The sequence below is a fragment of the Trachurus trachurus genome, assembly GCF_905171665.1.
Source record: "Trachurus trachurus genome assembly, chromosome: 1".
Lineage (NCBI taxonomy): Eukaryota > Metazoa > Chordata > Actinopteri > Carangiformes > Carangidae > Trachurus > Trachurus trachurus.
Window position 1 is genome coordinate 6,211,686 of NC_139891.1, and position 16,133 is coordinate 6,227,818.

At 44.0% G+C, this 16,133-nt stretch overlaps 2 protein-coding genes across 5 annotated transcripts in view; one reads left to right on the forward strand and one right to left on the reverse strand.

Moving 5' to 3' along the window:
- Positions 1 to 8,023, forward strand: part of myh11a (myosin, heavy chain 11a, smooth muscle) — a 38,141-nt gene extending 30,118 nt beyond the window's left edge. For 3 of the 4 annotated variants that reach the window (XM_083979867.1, XM_083979866.1, XM_083979868.1), the window contains 19 exons: positions 99 to 236; positions 327 to 450; positions 575 to 746; positions 901 to 1,113; positions 1,230 to 1,374; positions 1,496 to 1,702; positions 1,800 to 1,904; positions 2,005 to 2,157; positions 2,274 to 2,522; positions 2,733 to 2,945; positions 3,094 to 3,306; positions 3,399 to 3,560; positions 4,416 to 4,544; positions 4,629 to 4,717; positions 4,809 to 4,932; positions 5,048 to 5,256; positions 6,138 to 6,246; positions 6,354 to 6,526; positions 7,436 to 8,023. In XM_083979867.1, the coding sequence (XP_083835993.1) occupies positions 99 to 236; positions 327 to 450; positions 575 to 746; positions 901 to 1,113; positions 1,230 to 1,374; positions 1,496 to 1,702; positions 1,800 to 1,904; positions 2,005 to 2,157; positions 2,274 to 2,522; positions 2,733 to 2,945; positions 3,094 to 3,306; positions 3,399 to 3,560; positions 4,416 to 4,544; positions 4,629 to 4,717; positions 4,809 to 4,932; positions 5,048 to 5,256; positions 6,138 to 6,246; positions 6,354 to 6,526; positions 7,436 to 7,565 (3,057 nt within the window). In that variant the 3' untranslated portion in view covers positions 7,566 to 8,023. Of the gene's footprint in view, positions 1 to 98; positions 237 to 326; positions 451 to 574; positions 747 to 900; positions 1,114 to 1,229; positions 1,375 to 1,495; positions 1,703 to 1,799; positions 1,905 to 2,004; positions 2,158 to 2,273; positions 2,523 to 2,732; positions 2,946 to 3,093; positions 3,307 to 3,398; positions 3,561 to 4,415; positions 4,545 to 4,628; positions 4,718 to 4,808; positions 4,933 to 5,047; positions 5,257 to 6,137; positions 6,247 to 6,353; positions 6,527 to 6,875; positions 6,909 to 7,435 lie in introns of all 4 variants that reach the window. The other variant, XM_083979869.1, reaches the window with a different exon arrangement.
- A 651-nt stretch (positions 8,024 to 8,674) lies between these two features.
- Positions 8,675 to 14,897, reverse strand: LOC310984352 (nuclear distribution protein nudE homolog 1-like). The gene is made up of 9 exons (XM_083969538.1): positions 14,759 to 14,897; positions 14,258 to 14,378; positions 13,987 to 14,140; positions 13,314 to 13,462; positions 13,037 to 13,173; positions 12,401 to 12,577; positions 12,218 to 12,303; positions 11,944 to 12,101; positions 8,675 to 10,615 (listed from the first exon to the last, which is right to left on the reverse strand). Exons 2-9 carry the CDS (start codon positions 14,341 to 14,343, stop codon positions 10,522 to 10,524), a joined length of 1,041 nt encoding a protein of 346 aa, XP_083825664.1. The 5' UTR covers positions 14,344 to 14,378; positions 14,759 to 14,897; the 3' UTR covers positions 8,675 to 10,521.
- Positions 14,898 to 16,133: the final 1,236 nt, after the last annotated feature.

Here is a 16,133-nt window from a genome sequence, read left to right on the forward strand (position 1 = left end):
TACACATCTCTCTTTTGCTATTGGGCTGTAGAATTTCAATTTTGCTTATCTCCACGTTTTGATACTCACACAAATATGATGAAATTGAAATTGTGTAGGAACTGGAGGAACATTTGGAAGAGGAGGAGGATGCCCGTCAGAAGCTACAGCTAGAGAAGGTCACCTCTGAGGGAAAGGTCAAAAAGCTGGAGGATGACATTCTTGTAATGGAGGACCAGAACAACAAGCTGCAAAAGGTAAGTACAGTATATAGCAGAGAGGCCTTACTATTGGTCAAAAAATGTAGATGGATGCAAACAGATGACCTACTTCACTGTATTTTATAGGAGAGGAAGCTGATGGAGGAGAGAATTGCAGACTTCAGTAGCAATCTGGCTGAAGAAGAGGAGAAGTCAAAGAACCTCACCAAGCTCAAAAACAAACACGAGTCTATGATCTCTGAATTAGAGGGTAATCATATTTTATGCATTGTCATTTATTTAACTCCCTCGAACCATTACTGATGTCACAGTCAAAGCTGTACTCTGGCATATATTTATGTATGTGTATGTTAACTGTTACTTCTCCCCTGTAGTTCGCCTGAAGAAGGAAGAAAAGGGTCGCCAGGAACTGGACAAGGCCAAGCGGAAGTTGGAGGCAGAGTCTAATGATCTACAAGAGCAGATAGCCGACCTGCAGGCTCAGATCGCTGAGCTCAAAGCTCAGCTCGCCAAGAAGGAGGAGGAGCTACAGAACGCCCTGGCCAGGTAAAGGCCTGAGAAGTTACATCATTAACCGTTTATAGATGTAATCTTCAGTGCACCTGACACTACAAATGTGTACCACCCTATCCTGTGTACTGTCTATAACATCTGTCAGGCTTAATAACATCATCCTCTGTTCTGAATTATTAAATCTCAGGTTAGAAGATGAGACAGCCCAGAAGGTCAACGCTCTGAAGAAGATAAGAGAGCTGGAGGGACACATCTCTGACCTGCAGGAGGACCTGGACTCTGAGCGGGCGGCCAGGAACAAGGCAGAGAAGATCAAGCGGGACCTTGGGGAGGAGCTGGAGGCCCTCAAGTCTGAGCTAGAGGACACTTTGGACACAACTGCCACTCAGCAAGAACTAAGGTCAGTCACAGAATACTAAAATATCTATTACATTTTACATTGTCATTAGAACTTTAGACAGAGGTGTCAAAGGTCATATAGTAAAAATCTGCATAATCCATCCACCTGCTGTGCAGAGCCAAACGTGAGCAGGAGGTGAACCTGCTGAAGAGAGCCATCGAGGATGAGAACCGAACCCACGAGAGCCAGGTCCAGGAGATGAGACAGAAACACACCCAGGCTGTGGAGGAACTCACAGAGCAGCTGGAGCAGTCCAAACGAGTAGGCCGGCCTTCTGTCACACTCTCTTATCAATAACTTAGTGCCAATCAGCTTGTTTATTCGGTTTAAACTGATTTTTTTTTCTCTGATACTGATCTTCTACTCTGTCTCACCTGTTTAGGTGAAGGCAAACCTAGACAAGGCTAAACAGGCTCTGGAGAAGGAGACGTCAGAGTTAACCATAGAGGTGCGCTCACTGGTCCAGGCCAAACAAGACGGGGAGCACAAGAGGAAGAAGCTGGAAGGCCAGGTGGCAGATCTGCAGTCACGCTTCACCGACAGCGAGAAGCAGAAGGCTGAGCTGGGAGAGCGCTGCTCCAAGATCACTGTAAATAAATCATCATTTAAATCAGTGCTTAGACTATCACACATACATGCTCAATATAAACATCCTCAATACCCCATCTCTCTGTGTCTTCATACAGGTTGAACTGGAGAGTGTGACAAACCTACTGAATGAAGCAGAAGGCAAGAACATCAAACTGAGCAAAGATGTTAGCAGCTTCTCCGCCCAACTCCAAGACACACAGGTAACCCCACCCAGCTGTACAGTTTATGTGTAACATTTCCTATGATTTTTAAACACAAACAAAGTCGAACTGAAAACTTTAACCTGGTGTGCTGCTACAGGAGCTGCTGGCGGAGGAGACGCGTCAGAAGCTGCAGTTCTCCACGAAGCTGCGGCAAGCCGAGGATGACAAGAACAGTCTGCAGGAGCAGCTTGAAGAAGAGATGGAGGCCAAGAGGAACGTGGAGAGACACGTGTCCACCCTCAACATCCAGGTCAGAGATCAAACTAGGAGCCGGCAATTATCAAGAGTTTTCAGATAACGTGAAAACAAAAGCAACATTTCCTCTTTTTATTGTGGGTGGTTGACGCGGTCTTGTTCTGCCTGCAGCTCTCTGACTCAAAGAAGAAGCTAGATGAGATGACAGGAAACATTGAACTGCTTGAAGAAGGCAAGAAACGTCTGCAGAGAGATTTGGAGGCGGCCAACACCCAGTTTGAGGAGAAGGCGTCTGCGTATGACAAGTTGGAGAAGACCAAAAACCGTCTGCAGCAGGAGCTGGAGGACACGCTGATGGACTTGGACAACCAGAGACAGAATGTGTCCAACCTGGAGAAGAAACAGAAGAAGTTTGACCAGGTCAGATCAATCAGGAAAACTGGTAACACAGGGAATTGTGATGATTAAAAAAACGTATATCTAATTACTGCAACCTTTCAGAATTATTATGGTGTTTTGGAGGATAATGGGAAAACAGATATTTAACTGACATAACTTAAGGTTATGTCAGGTGTAGCATGTTGGATTGAGGCTACACAATCTAATTTACTGTGGTTATTTGTCGTACAGATGCTGGCTGAGGAGAAGAGTATCTCCAGTAAATATGCAGATGAGAGAGACCGTGCCGAAGCCGAGGCCAGAGAGAAGGAGACTAAAGCTCTGTCTCTGGCCCGAGCTCTGGAGGAGGCCCAGGACTCCAGAGAGGAGCTGGAGAGAAACAACAAGGCCCTGAAGATGGAGATGGAGGACCTGATCAGCTCCAAGGATGACGTGGGAAAAAATGTTAGTGCTGAGATGCAGTCACACTTCAGACCGATTTTTAGGCTAAAAGTCCAACAATGTCACTAGTGGAGCTTGTTAATAATAGTAAATAGTTTAAAGTATTATAGTATACAGTATTCTGGCTCATTTGAAAATATATTGATGCCAGGTCCACGAGTTGGAGAAGTCCAAACGAGGCCTGGAGGCTCAGGTGGACGAGATGAAGACTCAGCTGGAGGAGCTGGAGGACGAGCTGCAGGCGGCTGAAGATGCCAAGCTCCGTCTGGAGGTCAACATGCAGGCACTGAAGGCCCAGTTCGACAGAGACCTCCTAGGACGGGATGAGATGGGAGAGGAGAAGAAGAGGCAGCTGGTCAAGCAGGTAAAGAACCACGAGAACTCCCCATAGGAAGAATTTGATCTGATCCACTAAGGCAAGTCAGAAGTCAAAGTGACAGTGTGCACTGATCGCAGGTTCGTGAGCTGGAGACAGAGCTGGAGGATGAACGTAAACAGAGAGCTCTGGCAGCGGCGGCCAAGAAGAAGCTGGAGGGAGACATGAAAGATCTGGAGGGACAGATCGAGACATCCAACAAGGGACGAGAGGAGGCCATCAAGCAGCTCCGCAAGCTCCAGGTGAGAGGGCGGGGCTGGGAGAGATGCAGCAGCACTGCTTTATATAGAACTTTGCTGTACATAAAAATCTTCGTAAAACCTTTTACAATTTGGAACAATTTTATATACATGTTAATACCATTCAAAAATGCATGTATATCTTTCTATTAAAGGGATAGTTCAACATTTTGGCAAATTGGCCCATTGCCATAATCCCTATAGCTTTAGGAGTAGGTTCGTTACCTTTAATTGTCGGTGCAAGCTGTTTTTTAGAACGGTGGAGCAGAGCCGTGAGCTGCTCAGAGCTATGCTACAGAGGCTAGTGGGATTTCTTGGTTTCCCTCATCAAACTCATCAAATACACAATCCAACAACTCCAAAACAGGTTGTGACCTGCACATTCACCACGCTATGAGATAATAACAGAACGTGACCAGACAGAGTTGTTTTGGAGGTTAATTCATGCAAAACCGCTGATACAGGTTCCCATTGAGGGCAGTTTTTCAGCAAGCAGTTTCTACATTTGCCTCGAAAACAACTCCGTCTCGTAACGCTCCGTTATTATTATCTCATAGCGTGGTGATGAATATTGTTTTAAAGAACTTGCACAAAGCATGTCATAGCATATAAACAAGCTGGCTATGGGTATATCTACATATACATACAGTATGTACGTATATTAGACTTCTCAGGGGGAAGCTACCTCATATTGGATGGCTCTGGTCAGACATGCTGGGCAGCTCTTGTTAGCCTCAGTACACATGGAATGTGCTGAAAACTTTAACGTGAACACAGCACATGACTCAAATACTGTGGATGCACCTGGTCAATGAATTACAGTCTGATGCTGATTGTTTCTTCTCCTCCTCGCTCCAGGCCCAGATGAAGGACTACCAGAGGGAGCTGGAGGATGCCCGTGCTGCCAGGGAGGAGGTGCTGACTACTGCGAAGGAGAGTGAGAAGAAGGCCAAGAGTCTGGAGGCTGAGCTCATGCAGCTGCAGGAGGTAACACTATACGGTCGATACCTAACAAGGCAGAAACTTGCTTGAGAACATGAAATAATGAATTCATCTCTAATCTGCTTCTAGGACCTGGCTGCAGCTGAAAGGGGGAAGAAGCAGGCGGAGGCCGAGAGAGACGAGCTGTCTGACGAGCTGGCCAGCAACTCCTCTGGAAAGTGGGTGGAGAGTTTGCGCTTTGTGTTTGTCTGCCGAGTAAAAGTTGGAAAGAAAATATGATTTGATTTCCACTGTCAACCCTGTGCTCAGGTCAGCCCTGGCAGATGAGAAGCGTCGCCTGGAAGCGAAGATCTCCCAGCTGGAGGAGGAGCTGGAGGAGGAGCAGAGCAACATGGAGATTCTCAACGACAGGCTGAGGAAGAGCACGCAGCAGGTGACCAGGCCGTTGCAGCCATATCAGTCTCCACAAGGCTCTAAGATACCACACAGACCCCGTCCCTCTGTCCACCACTGCTTCTCTTGTTAACAGCACATATGTCCCTCCTCAGGTGGACCAGCTGAACAACGAGCTGCAGACAGAACGCAGCACCTCCCAGAAGAACGAGAGCGCTCGGCAGCAGATGGAGCGCCAGAACAAGGAGCTGAAGGCCAAGCTCCAGGAGATGGAGAATCAGGTCAAATCCAAGTTCAAGTCCTCCATCACCACCTTGGAGGCTAAAGTGGCACAGCTGGAGGAGCAGCTGGAGCAGGAGAACAGGTAGGAGACACCAAGCGTTGTGTCTGTTAAATAAAAATACAAGTTATTGTTGGTAGGTGCTGTCATGTCACAAAACACTTAGATCCATCTAAAAAGTAAAACTAGGAGTTTATTTGCCTGTTCCAGTAATACCTCTGTTGTCTGAACGTTCACTTAAAGAGATAGTTCAACATTTTGGCAAACTAGACCATTGCCATAATCCCTACAGTATAGTTTTAGGAGTAGGTTACCTTTAATTGTCGATGCAAGCTATTTTTAGAACGGCGGAGCAGAGCCATGAGCTGCTCAGAGCTACACTACGGAGGCTCATGGGATTTCTTGGTTTCCCTCATCAAACTCATCAAATACACAATCCAACAACTCCACAACGCTCTGGTGGACAAGTTGTGACCTGCACATTCACCACGCTATGAGATAATAACAGAACGTTACGAAACTGAGTTGTTTTCAAGATAAATTCATGCAAAACCACTGATGCGCGTTCCTGACTAGACAGTTCTGTCTGGTAACATTCTGTTATTATCTCATAGCGTGGTGAATGTACAGGTCACAACTTGTCCACCAGAGTGTTTTGGAGTTGTTGGATTGTGTATTTGATGAGTTTGATGAGGAAAACCAAGATATCCCATTAGCCTCTGTAGCATAGCTCTGAGCAGCTCGCGGCTCTGCTCCGCCGTTCTAAAAATAGCTTGCACCGACAATTAAAGGTAACAAACCAGATGTACTGCTATGACTATAGGGATTATGGCAGTGGGCCAATTTCCAAAATGTTGAACTATCCCTTTAACAAGAACACACTCTTGTATTGCTTTTAATTGTTTTAATTACATCAGTTTAACTTGTATTCCTCAATCACCCGGAGTTCTTCTATCTTTCCTCAGGGACAAGCAGGCATCTGCCAAGAGCATTCGCCAGAAGGACAAGAAGCTCAAGGACCTGATAATGCAGGTGGAGGACGAGAGAAAACAGGCCGAGCAGTACAAAGACCAGGTACAACCCGCTCATGCACTCACCTGTCTGCAGACGTCTGCACGTTTTGATGGAGCGGCCTGCCAGCGAATAGTAAATCCTGCATGTCTTCACCCTTCTCTCATCAGGCGGACAAGTCAAATACTCGCATGAAGCAGCTGAAGAGGCAGCTAGAGGAGGCGGAGGAGGAGTCTCAGAGAGCCACAGCCGCCCGCAGAAAGCTGCAGCGGGAGCTGGATGAAGCCACCGAGGCCAACGACGCCATGAGCCGCGAGGTCAACTCTCTCAAGAGCAAACTCAGGTAAGACACAGAGCAGAGGAATCCGTCTCTTTATTCTATTCAACTGTCTGTCTGTTTATCTGTGGTGTTCTTTTTATTCCTGCAAAGCTCCAACACTGCACAGACAGAGCAAAAGTCAAAATAAATTGCTAAACACTCCATACCCCGACAGCACATATGTCAAACACACACAGCTTCTCACTCAGAACAAATGAATTACACATTGATTGTCCTCATGTTACCCTGAGCAGATGATCTACACTTATCTTCAGAGCAGTGTGAACAGACCTTTAAAGCAGATTGTTATTGAGTCCAGTGAACGTAGCCTTATTAAGCACCAGCAAAACAATGATGTCCATCTCTATTCCAGAGGCAACCCTGAACCCAAGGAGTAACACAGCAGGTACCTCTGCCCCTGAACGTTACCCCATCACCATCTCTATATTTACTTACCGTTAACTTTTCATTCATGCACACTCTTATTGCTGTCATTTCTTTCATTCGGGCCTAACTGAGAGAAATGTGGCTCATTGGCTCCCAGTGATTTACTCTGAAAAAAAAAAGGTCAAGTTGCACCATTCGGTCTCCAGCACACGCTCCCAGTCTTTCCCGGTGGCCATGTTTCTCTCAGTGCTTGGTTTAATTGCCATAAACCAAACTCATTTTCCTGAGTCAGGAGTGAAAATGAGTTAAAAAGATAACCAGCGTGCTTAACCTGTAACCAAAGCACAGTCTCTACATTCTTCATCAATCCTCCTCTCAGTGTGCAACACGTTGAGTGGTTGTCATAAAAAAAATGAAAAATAAAAAAACCACCCCTACGCGCTTCAGTAACTGCCACATTAACCGCCCCTCTCACTGTCACGCTGTGTTTGTGTTTGTTTGCGTCTCTGCCTTTGTGTGTCTGTTTGTCCCTGTGGCAAATTTTAGGCGCGGAAATGAGCCCTCCTTTGGCAGCGCACCTCGGCGTATGGGCGGAGGCCGGCGGGTGGTCGAGGATGCCTCAGAGGAGGAGGCCGACTCCCAGAGCGACTTCAATGGGACAAAGGCTGCGGAGTGAGAGGCGTCTGAGAGCCAGATGTCCACGTCACCTTCCAGGGCAACGTCTGCCACTTAGAATAAAGAATACCTTCAGAAGCCTGTTATCTGATTGTTCCATATCACTTCAAAAATATATATTTTCTCCCGTTTCCAGTAGTGTACTGATCTGTCTTCTTTAGAGCACCTTTTCTTGACACAAACCAATCAGGACTCGGTATCAAAGGGGGGGGAGTTGTTTTGGTGGCTCTGCTGATGTGTGATTTGCGGTTCCTTTTAATTTTTTTTGTTTTTCATTGACACTGTTTTGTACTGCACTGAATGACTAAAAATATTTTCTTATGCAAGGTTTTGTACACAAAAATAGGTGCCTCTAATTACCACGCTATATTGTCAGCGAAACCTCGGGTCTCCACCATAAGTGACCTTATAGAAGTGAAAGTAAAGACATAATGTAAATCTACAGATGTGTACTATTATCAGCGACTGTCGTCCTGTTGCCTGTGACTGCTGTTAGTGTTTCGGAGCAGCACTGAACTGGTTCATCAGAGTGGCCATGTAGACGGTCTGTTTCCGTTCAGTGCTGCCACTCGTACCCAATCAACAAATATTTAGCTCTTAATCATTCTCTAAAGTCACAGATTTATATTATTTGCACCTTTCCTGCGCCCAGATATGTTTAGATCATGTTTAGTAACAGAATTGCTGTGGGTGAATAAGGTTTAGGGTTGTTCCGATTAGAAATTCATGAGGCAGATGTTGGTATCGGACACTTGGCAGCACTCGCATCTTCAATCTTTTTCCTTTGTCCAGATTTACTGTACATGTTCAAAAAAACAAATGCCGCTGATCACCCTAAAGTAACTGATTCTCATTTCTCTGAGGTTATATCTACTCAACTGATGTTTACATGACACCATTTGTATCTATCAATTGTTGAACCACCTGCACAAGAAATAAAGATATTTGAAGAAAAAAAAAAGAAGCGCTTTAAATTGTTTTTCTTTTAATGTTTCCGTCTTAGTCAGTAACTTCAGAGATCGAACTGAATCATCACAACAGAACATGATTCTCATCTGTTCAGTTCAGTAGAAAAAACAACTGCAAACCAACAGGATAAAAGTTGGGTAGAGTACCTCAGGCACATACAGTTTCAAATCCACATACACAAGCAGTCGCATACAGGTGCTGCATACACACACACACACAAACACCTGCTACACAGTGGTCACACGCTACGGTTACAGTTAGCTCGTGTTAGTGTGAGGAAGGTTAAACAGCAAAGAGGAGCAGGAACTGCTTTTCTCATATGTACGAAGTAGATTCCTACACACGGGGCTACGGCGCAGTATGGAGCGATGACTGCTGTGGAAGTGGGATATTTAGATTCGTACTGAATCGTCTGCTTGATGAGCTGCTGTGTGGCAGTGGTGAGAATCCAGATCAACCAGAAACATTTCAGGGAAAAGCTCACGTGTCACATTCAAACTGATAATCACAGATTTCCCATCCACCATCTCTCTTACTCAAAGGCAGGAGAAGGGTTTTTTTCAATAAAGGCTCTATATACCTACACAAATATAGTATGAGCTGTGCTTATCTTTGACCTGTTAAAATCTATTATTGCTTTGTCTCTTCTCCCCAATTCGCCCGCCATATGACCCTCAATGGCAGACAAGTCTCACACCTATAGAATTATTACTGTACATTCAGTAGTGCACATGTGTCAGTCCAGAGTCAAATAAAATAATCTTTGTAAAAAAAAAAGTTTTTGCTAACACTAGATGGTGAATCTGTAAATCTGCCACATGACACATCTCAACGCAGAGAACCTAAACCTACTCTTCACATTTATCATCTTTACATACCAGAAATTAAAAAGTGTGTTAAAACAAGTCTGTGCAATGGCAGGAAGGAGGAGACAGAAATGACCTGATCACTATGTGTGAACCTGCTTGAACTAGTCCCAGGGAACATGATATTTCCTCATTTTTAAAAAGCCACGAGGCATGAGGAATAGATCACTCTTTTTTACATTTTATTTTAGCTGCTACAGCAAAGGGAGGCCTACAAACTGAAGAGGTAATGACAATGACGAAGGCAGCGATGGCTAAAACATCAGCTCGTGGCAGCGACTAACTCATTCTTAACTACATTTGTTTTGTATCTGGAGAGTTGAGGCAGAAAAATCATTCTCGTCATTGTTTTATCCATCGTGTCCGGCCCCTCCACACCAGTCTGTCTACAGGTTAACTGTAATCTGCCATACATGATAAGAGCTACATTATTCAAATCCATAGTTTAAAAAAATTTAAGAAAAAAAAATTTATGATGAAATTAGAAACTAAGTTTTAACATCATATCAGATAAAAAAAAATCCATTTATCACAGCTTTGGTTTGAACTTGGTCATAAAAGCAACTTTCGCTCCATGTTTTTGGTCCCTATACCAGGGTCACACATCCAGTGGTTGTTATCAATGAAACAGTAACTGGCTCTAGTTTGGGTCCCCACTTCAATGAACCAATGAGAAGGTGCAGAAACCACCCTAAATGAGTTTTCTGGGAGCGATAATGTTCCAACAGCCCTGTTGTGCTTGAACCGTCACAGAAAGCAAATCAGCTGACAGACAGGGTTTTGGTTTTTGAGATGCAACCCACTACAGCGTCAGAGATACACTAGGATACAGAGTGTGAGCAGTTGGTTCTGCGTTCTTGATTTCATACAAGCTGTAGTAGTGCCGCTTCCTATGATAGATACGCTGTGATAACTAGCTTGAGGGCGGCAGGAGTCCGTGCGCTGATTATGTGGGGCATGGAGTGAGGAGAGTGGCTTTTCTCGTTCCAATAGTTCAGCAGGGCTGGTGGCCACGGGGGAGGACAGCTCAGCTCAGAGTCCCATTGCTGTAGTATATTAATACGGTAGGTGGGAGGGGAGTCGGGGTGAGGTCATTGAAGGAGAGAGGTGACTCTTTTTGTCTCATAGCAGGATCTTGACTCCTCCCTGTGGAGACTGGGCCCCCTGGGACACCCCTCTTGGAGGAGCTGGTCCAAACTCTAAGCGCTTCACTAAACTGGGAGACAAGACAAAGTGCATATACTCAAGAACAAAGAACAAAAAGTCCAAATACTTACTGTTCCTGTCATAAAACAAAATGATGCTGGAAATAAATTAAACAAAGCTCCATGCAAATAAGACCAGATAGGACAGCTTGTGATCAAACACTTAAAGGGACAGTTCAACATTTTGGCAAATTGGCCCATTGCCATAATCCATATAGTCAGTCATAGCAGTAGGTTTGTTTCCTTTAAAGGGATAGTAACATTTTTTTTAAAGTGGGGTTGTATGATCTACAAATAGCCCCTAAGTACTTTAATTGCAGTAGAAGACTCTCTGCACTCCTCCCGTTAGCAACGCCAGCCCATAGCCCTGCCCAGAGATTTACAACATACAGTGTTGTGAACAGACCCAAAGAAACGGCCTATTTTCGCGGCCTAAAAGAGGTTTTACCTGGAAAAAAATACACAGTTCCATTGTTCGCTATAATATAATTTTTTCCAGCCCCTAAAAGTGCAGGAAAACGCAGTTTTTATTTGGAACTAACCAACTGCTGATTGGCGGGCGATAACCCTGGGTGGAGGGATACGCAAGTTGGTTAGATCCAAATAAAAACTACATTTTTCCTGCACTTTGAAGGGCCGGAAAAAATTATATTATAGCGAACAATGGAACTGTGTATTTTTTTTCAGGTAAAACCTCTTCGCGAAAATAAGCCGTTTCTTTGGGTCAATTCACAACAATGTATGTTGTAAATCTCTGGGCAGGGCTATGGGCTGGCGTTGCTAACGGGAGGAGTGTAGAGAGTCTTCTACTGCAATTAAAGTACTTAGGGGCTATTTGTAGATCATACAACCCCACTTTTAAAAAATGCTACTATCCCTTTAATTGTCGGTGCAAGTTATTTTTAGAACGGCAGAGCAGAGCCGCGAGCTGCTCAGAGCTACGCTACGGAGGCTCATGGGATTTCTTGGTTTCCCTCATCAAACTCATCAAATACACAATCCAACAACTCCACAACGCTCTGGTGGACAAGTTGTGACCTGCACATTCACCACGCTATGAGATAATAACAGAACGTTACCAGACAGAGTTGTTTTCGAGGTAAATTCATGCAAAACCGCTCACAGCTCTGCTCCGCCGTTCAAAGATAGCAAACCTACTGCTAAGATTATAGGGATTATGGCAATGGGCCAATTTGCCAAAATGTTAAACTATCCCTTTAAGACTTGTAGCTATGTTTACAAGTAAGATACTCGTTAACCAGCAAAAACTGACATTTGTGTAATTATTGACAGTTTTTCCACCTCTCACACTTGACGTTGCTGCTGTGTTTTTCCTCACCTGTCGTACTGAGGAGGGGGGGTCATGCCGGTAGTTTGGACCTCAGGCCCTGCCTCTAAACCCGAAGGACTGCCAGCACCAGCTGGAAGTGCTGGTCTGCTGCTAACAGACGTGTCGTACACAAAGTCTCGACAGGATGCCAGCTTCGACTCTAGATTCTGGCAGGAATTTAAAGAGATATAACATCTGTCAGCTCATACATGCAAAATGCAAACCTGGAGCCACACGCGCAGCTTTGTGAGGATGTAGTAGTTACAACGATCAAATCTCTTACCCCGACTTTTCTCAGCAGCTCCCCTACGATGTTGAGTGCAGATATTCTAGCAGACGTAGTGAGGGGAGTCCCTGTGAGACCATCGCCTGAAACAAAACCAACATGAACACAGAGGACATCAGTACAAACTAAGTCATTATAACTACTGGAGGAAATACAGCAGTGCATTTGTTTTCTATTCACCTCGTCGGATGCTGGAAGGAGGGGGTGTGACGAATGAGCTGAGAGGTTTGGAGGGCGTGACGGGGAAGGATGGGTTACCGGCCGAGGGGCACGGCAGGTCTACTCTATCTGTGTCTTTGCCCAGGCTGCTGGACGGACGTCTTTCCTTCTGACGCACAGCGAGCTCCTGGCGAAGATCTGCCACAAACAGAGAAACACACAGACACTTGTAAGACTCAAATTGAAATAATTGTGTCTTGTTAAAAGAAAAAAAAAGCACAAATAGAACAACAAAAGTTTCCACAACATTCAATTGGGTACAAACATTAAAGTATGCGTCAGAACTATCGGAAACAGGCCAATCATTATGTCACATCAGCTTTGTATTTATACAGGACACATTTCAAAATCAATTCCAAAACAAAAACTGCATTGCTACAGGGTAATAATGCAAAGGTCTTGAAACACCAAGCCAATGTAAGAGACCTTAGTCAGTAAAGGTAAGTAGTTGAATTCCAATGAACAATATGGTTCAATGAAAAACTGACAAACCACTAAAATTCATTACTGGCTAGGTACAAGACAAACAGGAGGGATACACAGGACATACATAGACAGTGATGAGTAGCTAGAGTGAGTGGACATTCGTGCATTTACCTCTGGCTTCATCCTTGAGCCTCTGAACAGACTCAAGCAGGTTCTCCTTCTCATCCAGCTCGCTTTCAAGAAAGGCATTCCTCTCAATGACTGAGTTCATTCGCTGCTCAAAGTCCTCCAGAGACATGATGGTCGCCCTGGGCCAAACAGAGAGGACCGGCCAATTAGAGCTGTGTTTATAGGTTTAGCATCCTTATGTGTGTGTGGATGTATACCACGGTCACAGCCAGTTAATTGGTCATCAGACGACTGGTGTGATAACGCCATGAACACTGACCTTTTGGTCCTCTCCAGGTCGTCGTTAGCCTGCTCCAGCTCTCTGATGTATTTCTGCAGGTGATCTCTGACTGCTGTGGTTTGTGCCAGATCGTCCTCCATGGTCGAGATGTGCCTCAAAGCGTCAGAATGCTGCGACTCAAACTTTTCCTGCAAACGCCACACGCAGCCATCAAATAAACCGACACTGACAAAATATCAGTTTTGCTGTGTCATGGGAGATTATTTACAAACGCAGCTGCAAGCACATTTTAATGAAAGGATCTGTGTATTTTGGAGACTCTGACTGGATTGGACTGTTCTTTTTCTCTGCTTCCTTGTCCCCATCAACCTCTGAGCAATCAGGATTTTTTGGCTCAATCCTGTGTTCATTTCTTACACTGATGTTCTCCTCCCCAGTGGACCAATGAATATAAATAGCAGTCAGCTGCTTTATAGCTCGACTGCAATTTTCCTAGTGGCAGTGGAAATTATATGCTGAATTTAGGGTGGTGTGAGGCTGTCTGTGAGTGTGGGCGTGTCTGTCTGTTTGCTTCTCTGTCTGACAGATGATACGTCCAACAACAAAACATCTACTGATAAGATCTTTCTCTGACATCACAAACTGGGGCAGCAGAGAGCTCTGCCCCAGCTCTGTAACAACCAAGGCCATTACATGAAAAAGGTGCTCTAACCTTTATGTTTTCCAGTTCCATGCGAAGTCGGTTGTTGTCCAAAAGTAGGTCTTTGTTTCGACTCTCACACTGCTTCAGCTCTGTTTCCAGTTCTGCTTCATAGTCTCGACTCATCTGCTGAAACTCCTGCAGCTCCTCCTGAGACTCGTCAGCCCTGATGACAAGACAGCGACACATGCAAATAGCTGTACTGTCTTTATTTATTATTATTATTTAAAGCCACTTCTTAACGAGCAGTGTGAGCCTTGAAGCTCCTGCCGTTCGCTGTTACCTTTGTTGATGTCTGACTGCCTGCTCCTTCCAGAAACACACCTCCTCCTCCAGGGATGCAAACTTGTGTGTTGTCGGCTCTACCATGTCGGCTCTGAGTCAGTAGCGTGTGAATGAGATACCTGACAACAAAATTAATCCCATTAGAGTCGTTAATGCTGTCCTTATCTGCCATGAGCCCACGAGCACCATAATAATTCAAAGCACCAGACTGTTAGCGACTGCTAACAAGGTTAGCTAATATAAGTCACCAGCGCCTTCACCGAAGACGAACTCTGGAGGCCAGGAGTGGTCACATATGAATGGTTTCAGTCCCTTTCTATTTCATAATAAAATATGAAGACGTATGTGAGAGTGCTGTTACTTTCTGAAGGTAATAGCGGTGTTGGACACTGCACATACCTGAGCTAAGTTTTTTAGCTAAGCTAATGTAGCTAGCTAAGCGCCTTAGCTTGAATGTGTTATCCCTAAACAGAGATAAATATGAACCAAGCGGACTCACCTGCATATAAGGAGGCGATTAAAACACACTACTACTGAGGGAATGGATTTCGAGATGCTGATACATTTAACGAATAAAGAAACGATTTCTGTGACTTGAAAACTAATCTCTTATTACGTTGAGTTGTAACGGGTGCTCGACTCAACAACCAAATATAAACGAAGCTCCGGTTCTCGCTTGTCATTGGACAGCGCCGCTGACCTGAAGCAAATATTGTCCAATCATATTGGGACTTGTAGGCGCGGAAGGCGGGGCCCCCGAGACTAGTGCCCCCTGCTGTTGGGTTGGTAGTGATGTCTTCTTGCAAGCAGGTAAAAAAAAATGTTCATGACCGAAGTTTGAAAAGTAAATCCTCAGAGTACCACAGACTTGAGATCTCAACTAAAACTGAACTTTGGAGATACCAAATTTATTAAAAGCAATTGTTTGCATTACATTAGGCTATTATGTACAATTGTTGCAAGAGTACTGGTCATGATTCATGAATATTTTTTATATATTAATAATGTTTGACAGAGAGAGTAACATGGAAGTAAATCACTTTTTAAATCAACTTGCCTGTATTTGGCACATTATGTGAATGGCTGACTGGATGAAAGCAACAGGGAACTTATGGAGTAATGAGAGAGAAACAGTGTTGAGTCCTTTACATTAGGTATGAATGCTTTTATGTTTAATTGATTTTACTATGTATGGTTTGCATCTATCATCCATATGACAAGTTTATGAAAAAAAAGGGTAAACATTGGTATGGTGATATTATATATTTTTGTATAATTTACATAATATTAGTATCTAATGGTTGGTGATGATAGTAAACATCCAACATTGCAATGTTATTTAATTGAAAAAGGAGCCCTACTACCATAACTGATAACTACTATTTATTATAGTTAAAAAAACAAATAAAAAAAACACTATTCATTCATTTTTTGTATAAAATAGAGCTCAATTTTCCTTTCAATATGCACATACAGTACAATGCTGCTGTTAACAACACATACACACAAATCACATGCTTTACAGTACAGACAAAGGTGCTCCAGCAGTTGTAATAATACCGAACAATCTATGTTTATTCCATGCTTACTTTGAACACACTTTCAGCAGTCATACACTTTCTTATTGCTGCGCCTAGACCATAAACACATCTGAGCACAATTTGAAACTTTTCCAAACAGGTCAGGAACAAGGGTCCCTCACGTGACAAATTAACATACAGATTTCAGTCCAAGGAACATGGCTTTTATTATAAATAATGATTGGAAGGCATTTCAGAGACCCTGAGAAAAGTCACATGTATCAGAGACGAAAACGAAAAAACAGGGATTTAATTTCAGGGTAAATAACACACAAAAAATAAAACAGTTAAACC

Excerpts from the sequence above, each read along its gene's own strand:
- LOC310984352 (XM_083969538.1), bottom strand. The coding sequence starts at position 14,343 with ATGGTAGAGCCGACAACACACAAGTTTGCATCCCTGGAGGAGGAGGTG. Across the intron at positions 14,141-14,257 it reads GCAGTCAGACATCAACAAAG|GGCTGACGAGTCTCAGGAGG; the intron begins GTAACAGCGAAC and ends TCTTGTCATCAG. Across the intron at positions 13,174-13,313 it reads GACCTGGAGAGGACCAAAAG|GGCGACCATCATGTCTCTGG; the intron begins GTCAGTGTTCAT and ends TGTTTGGCCCAG.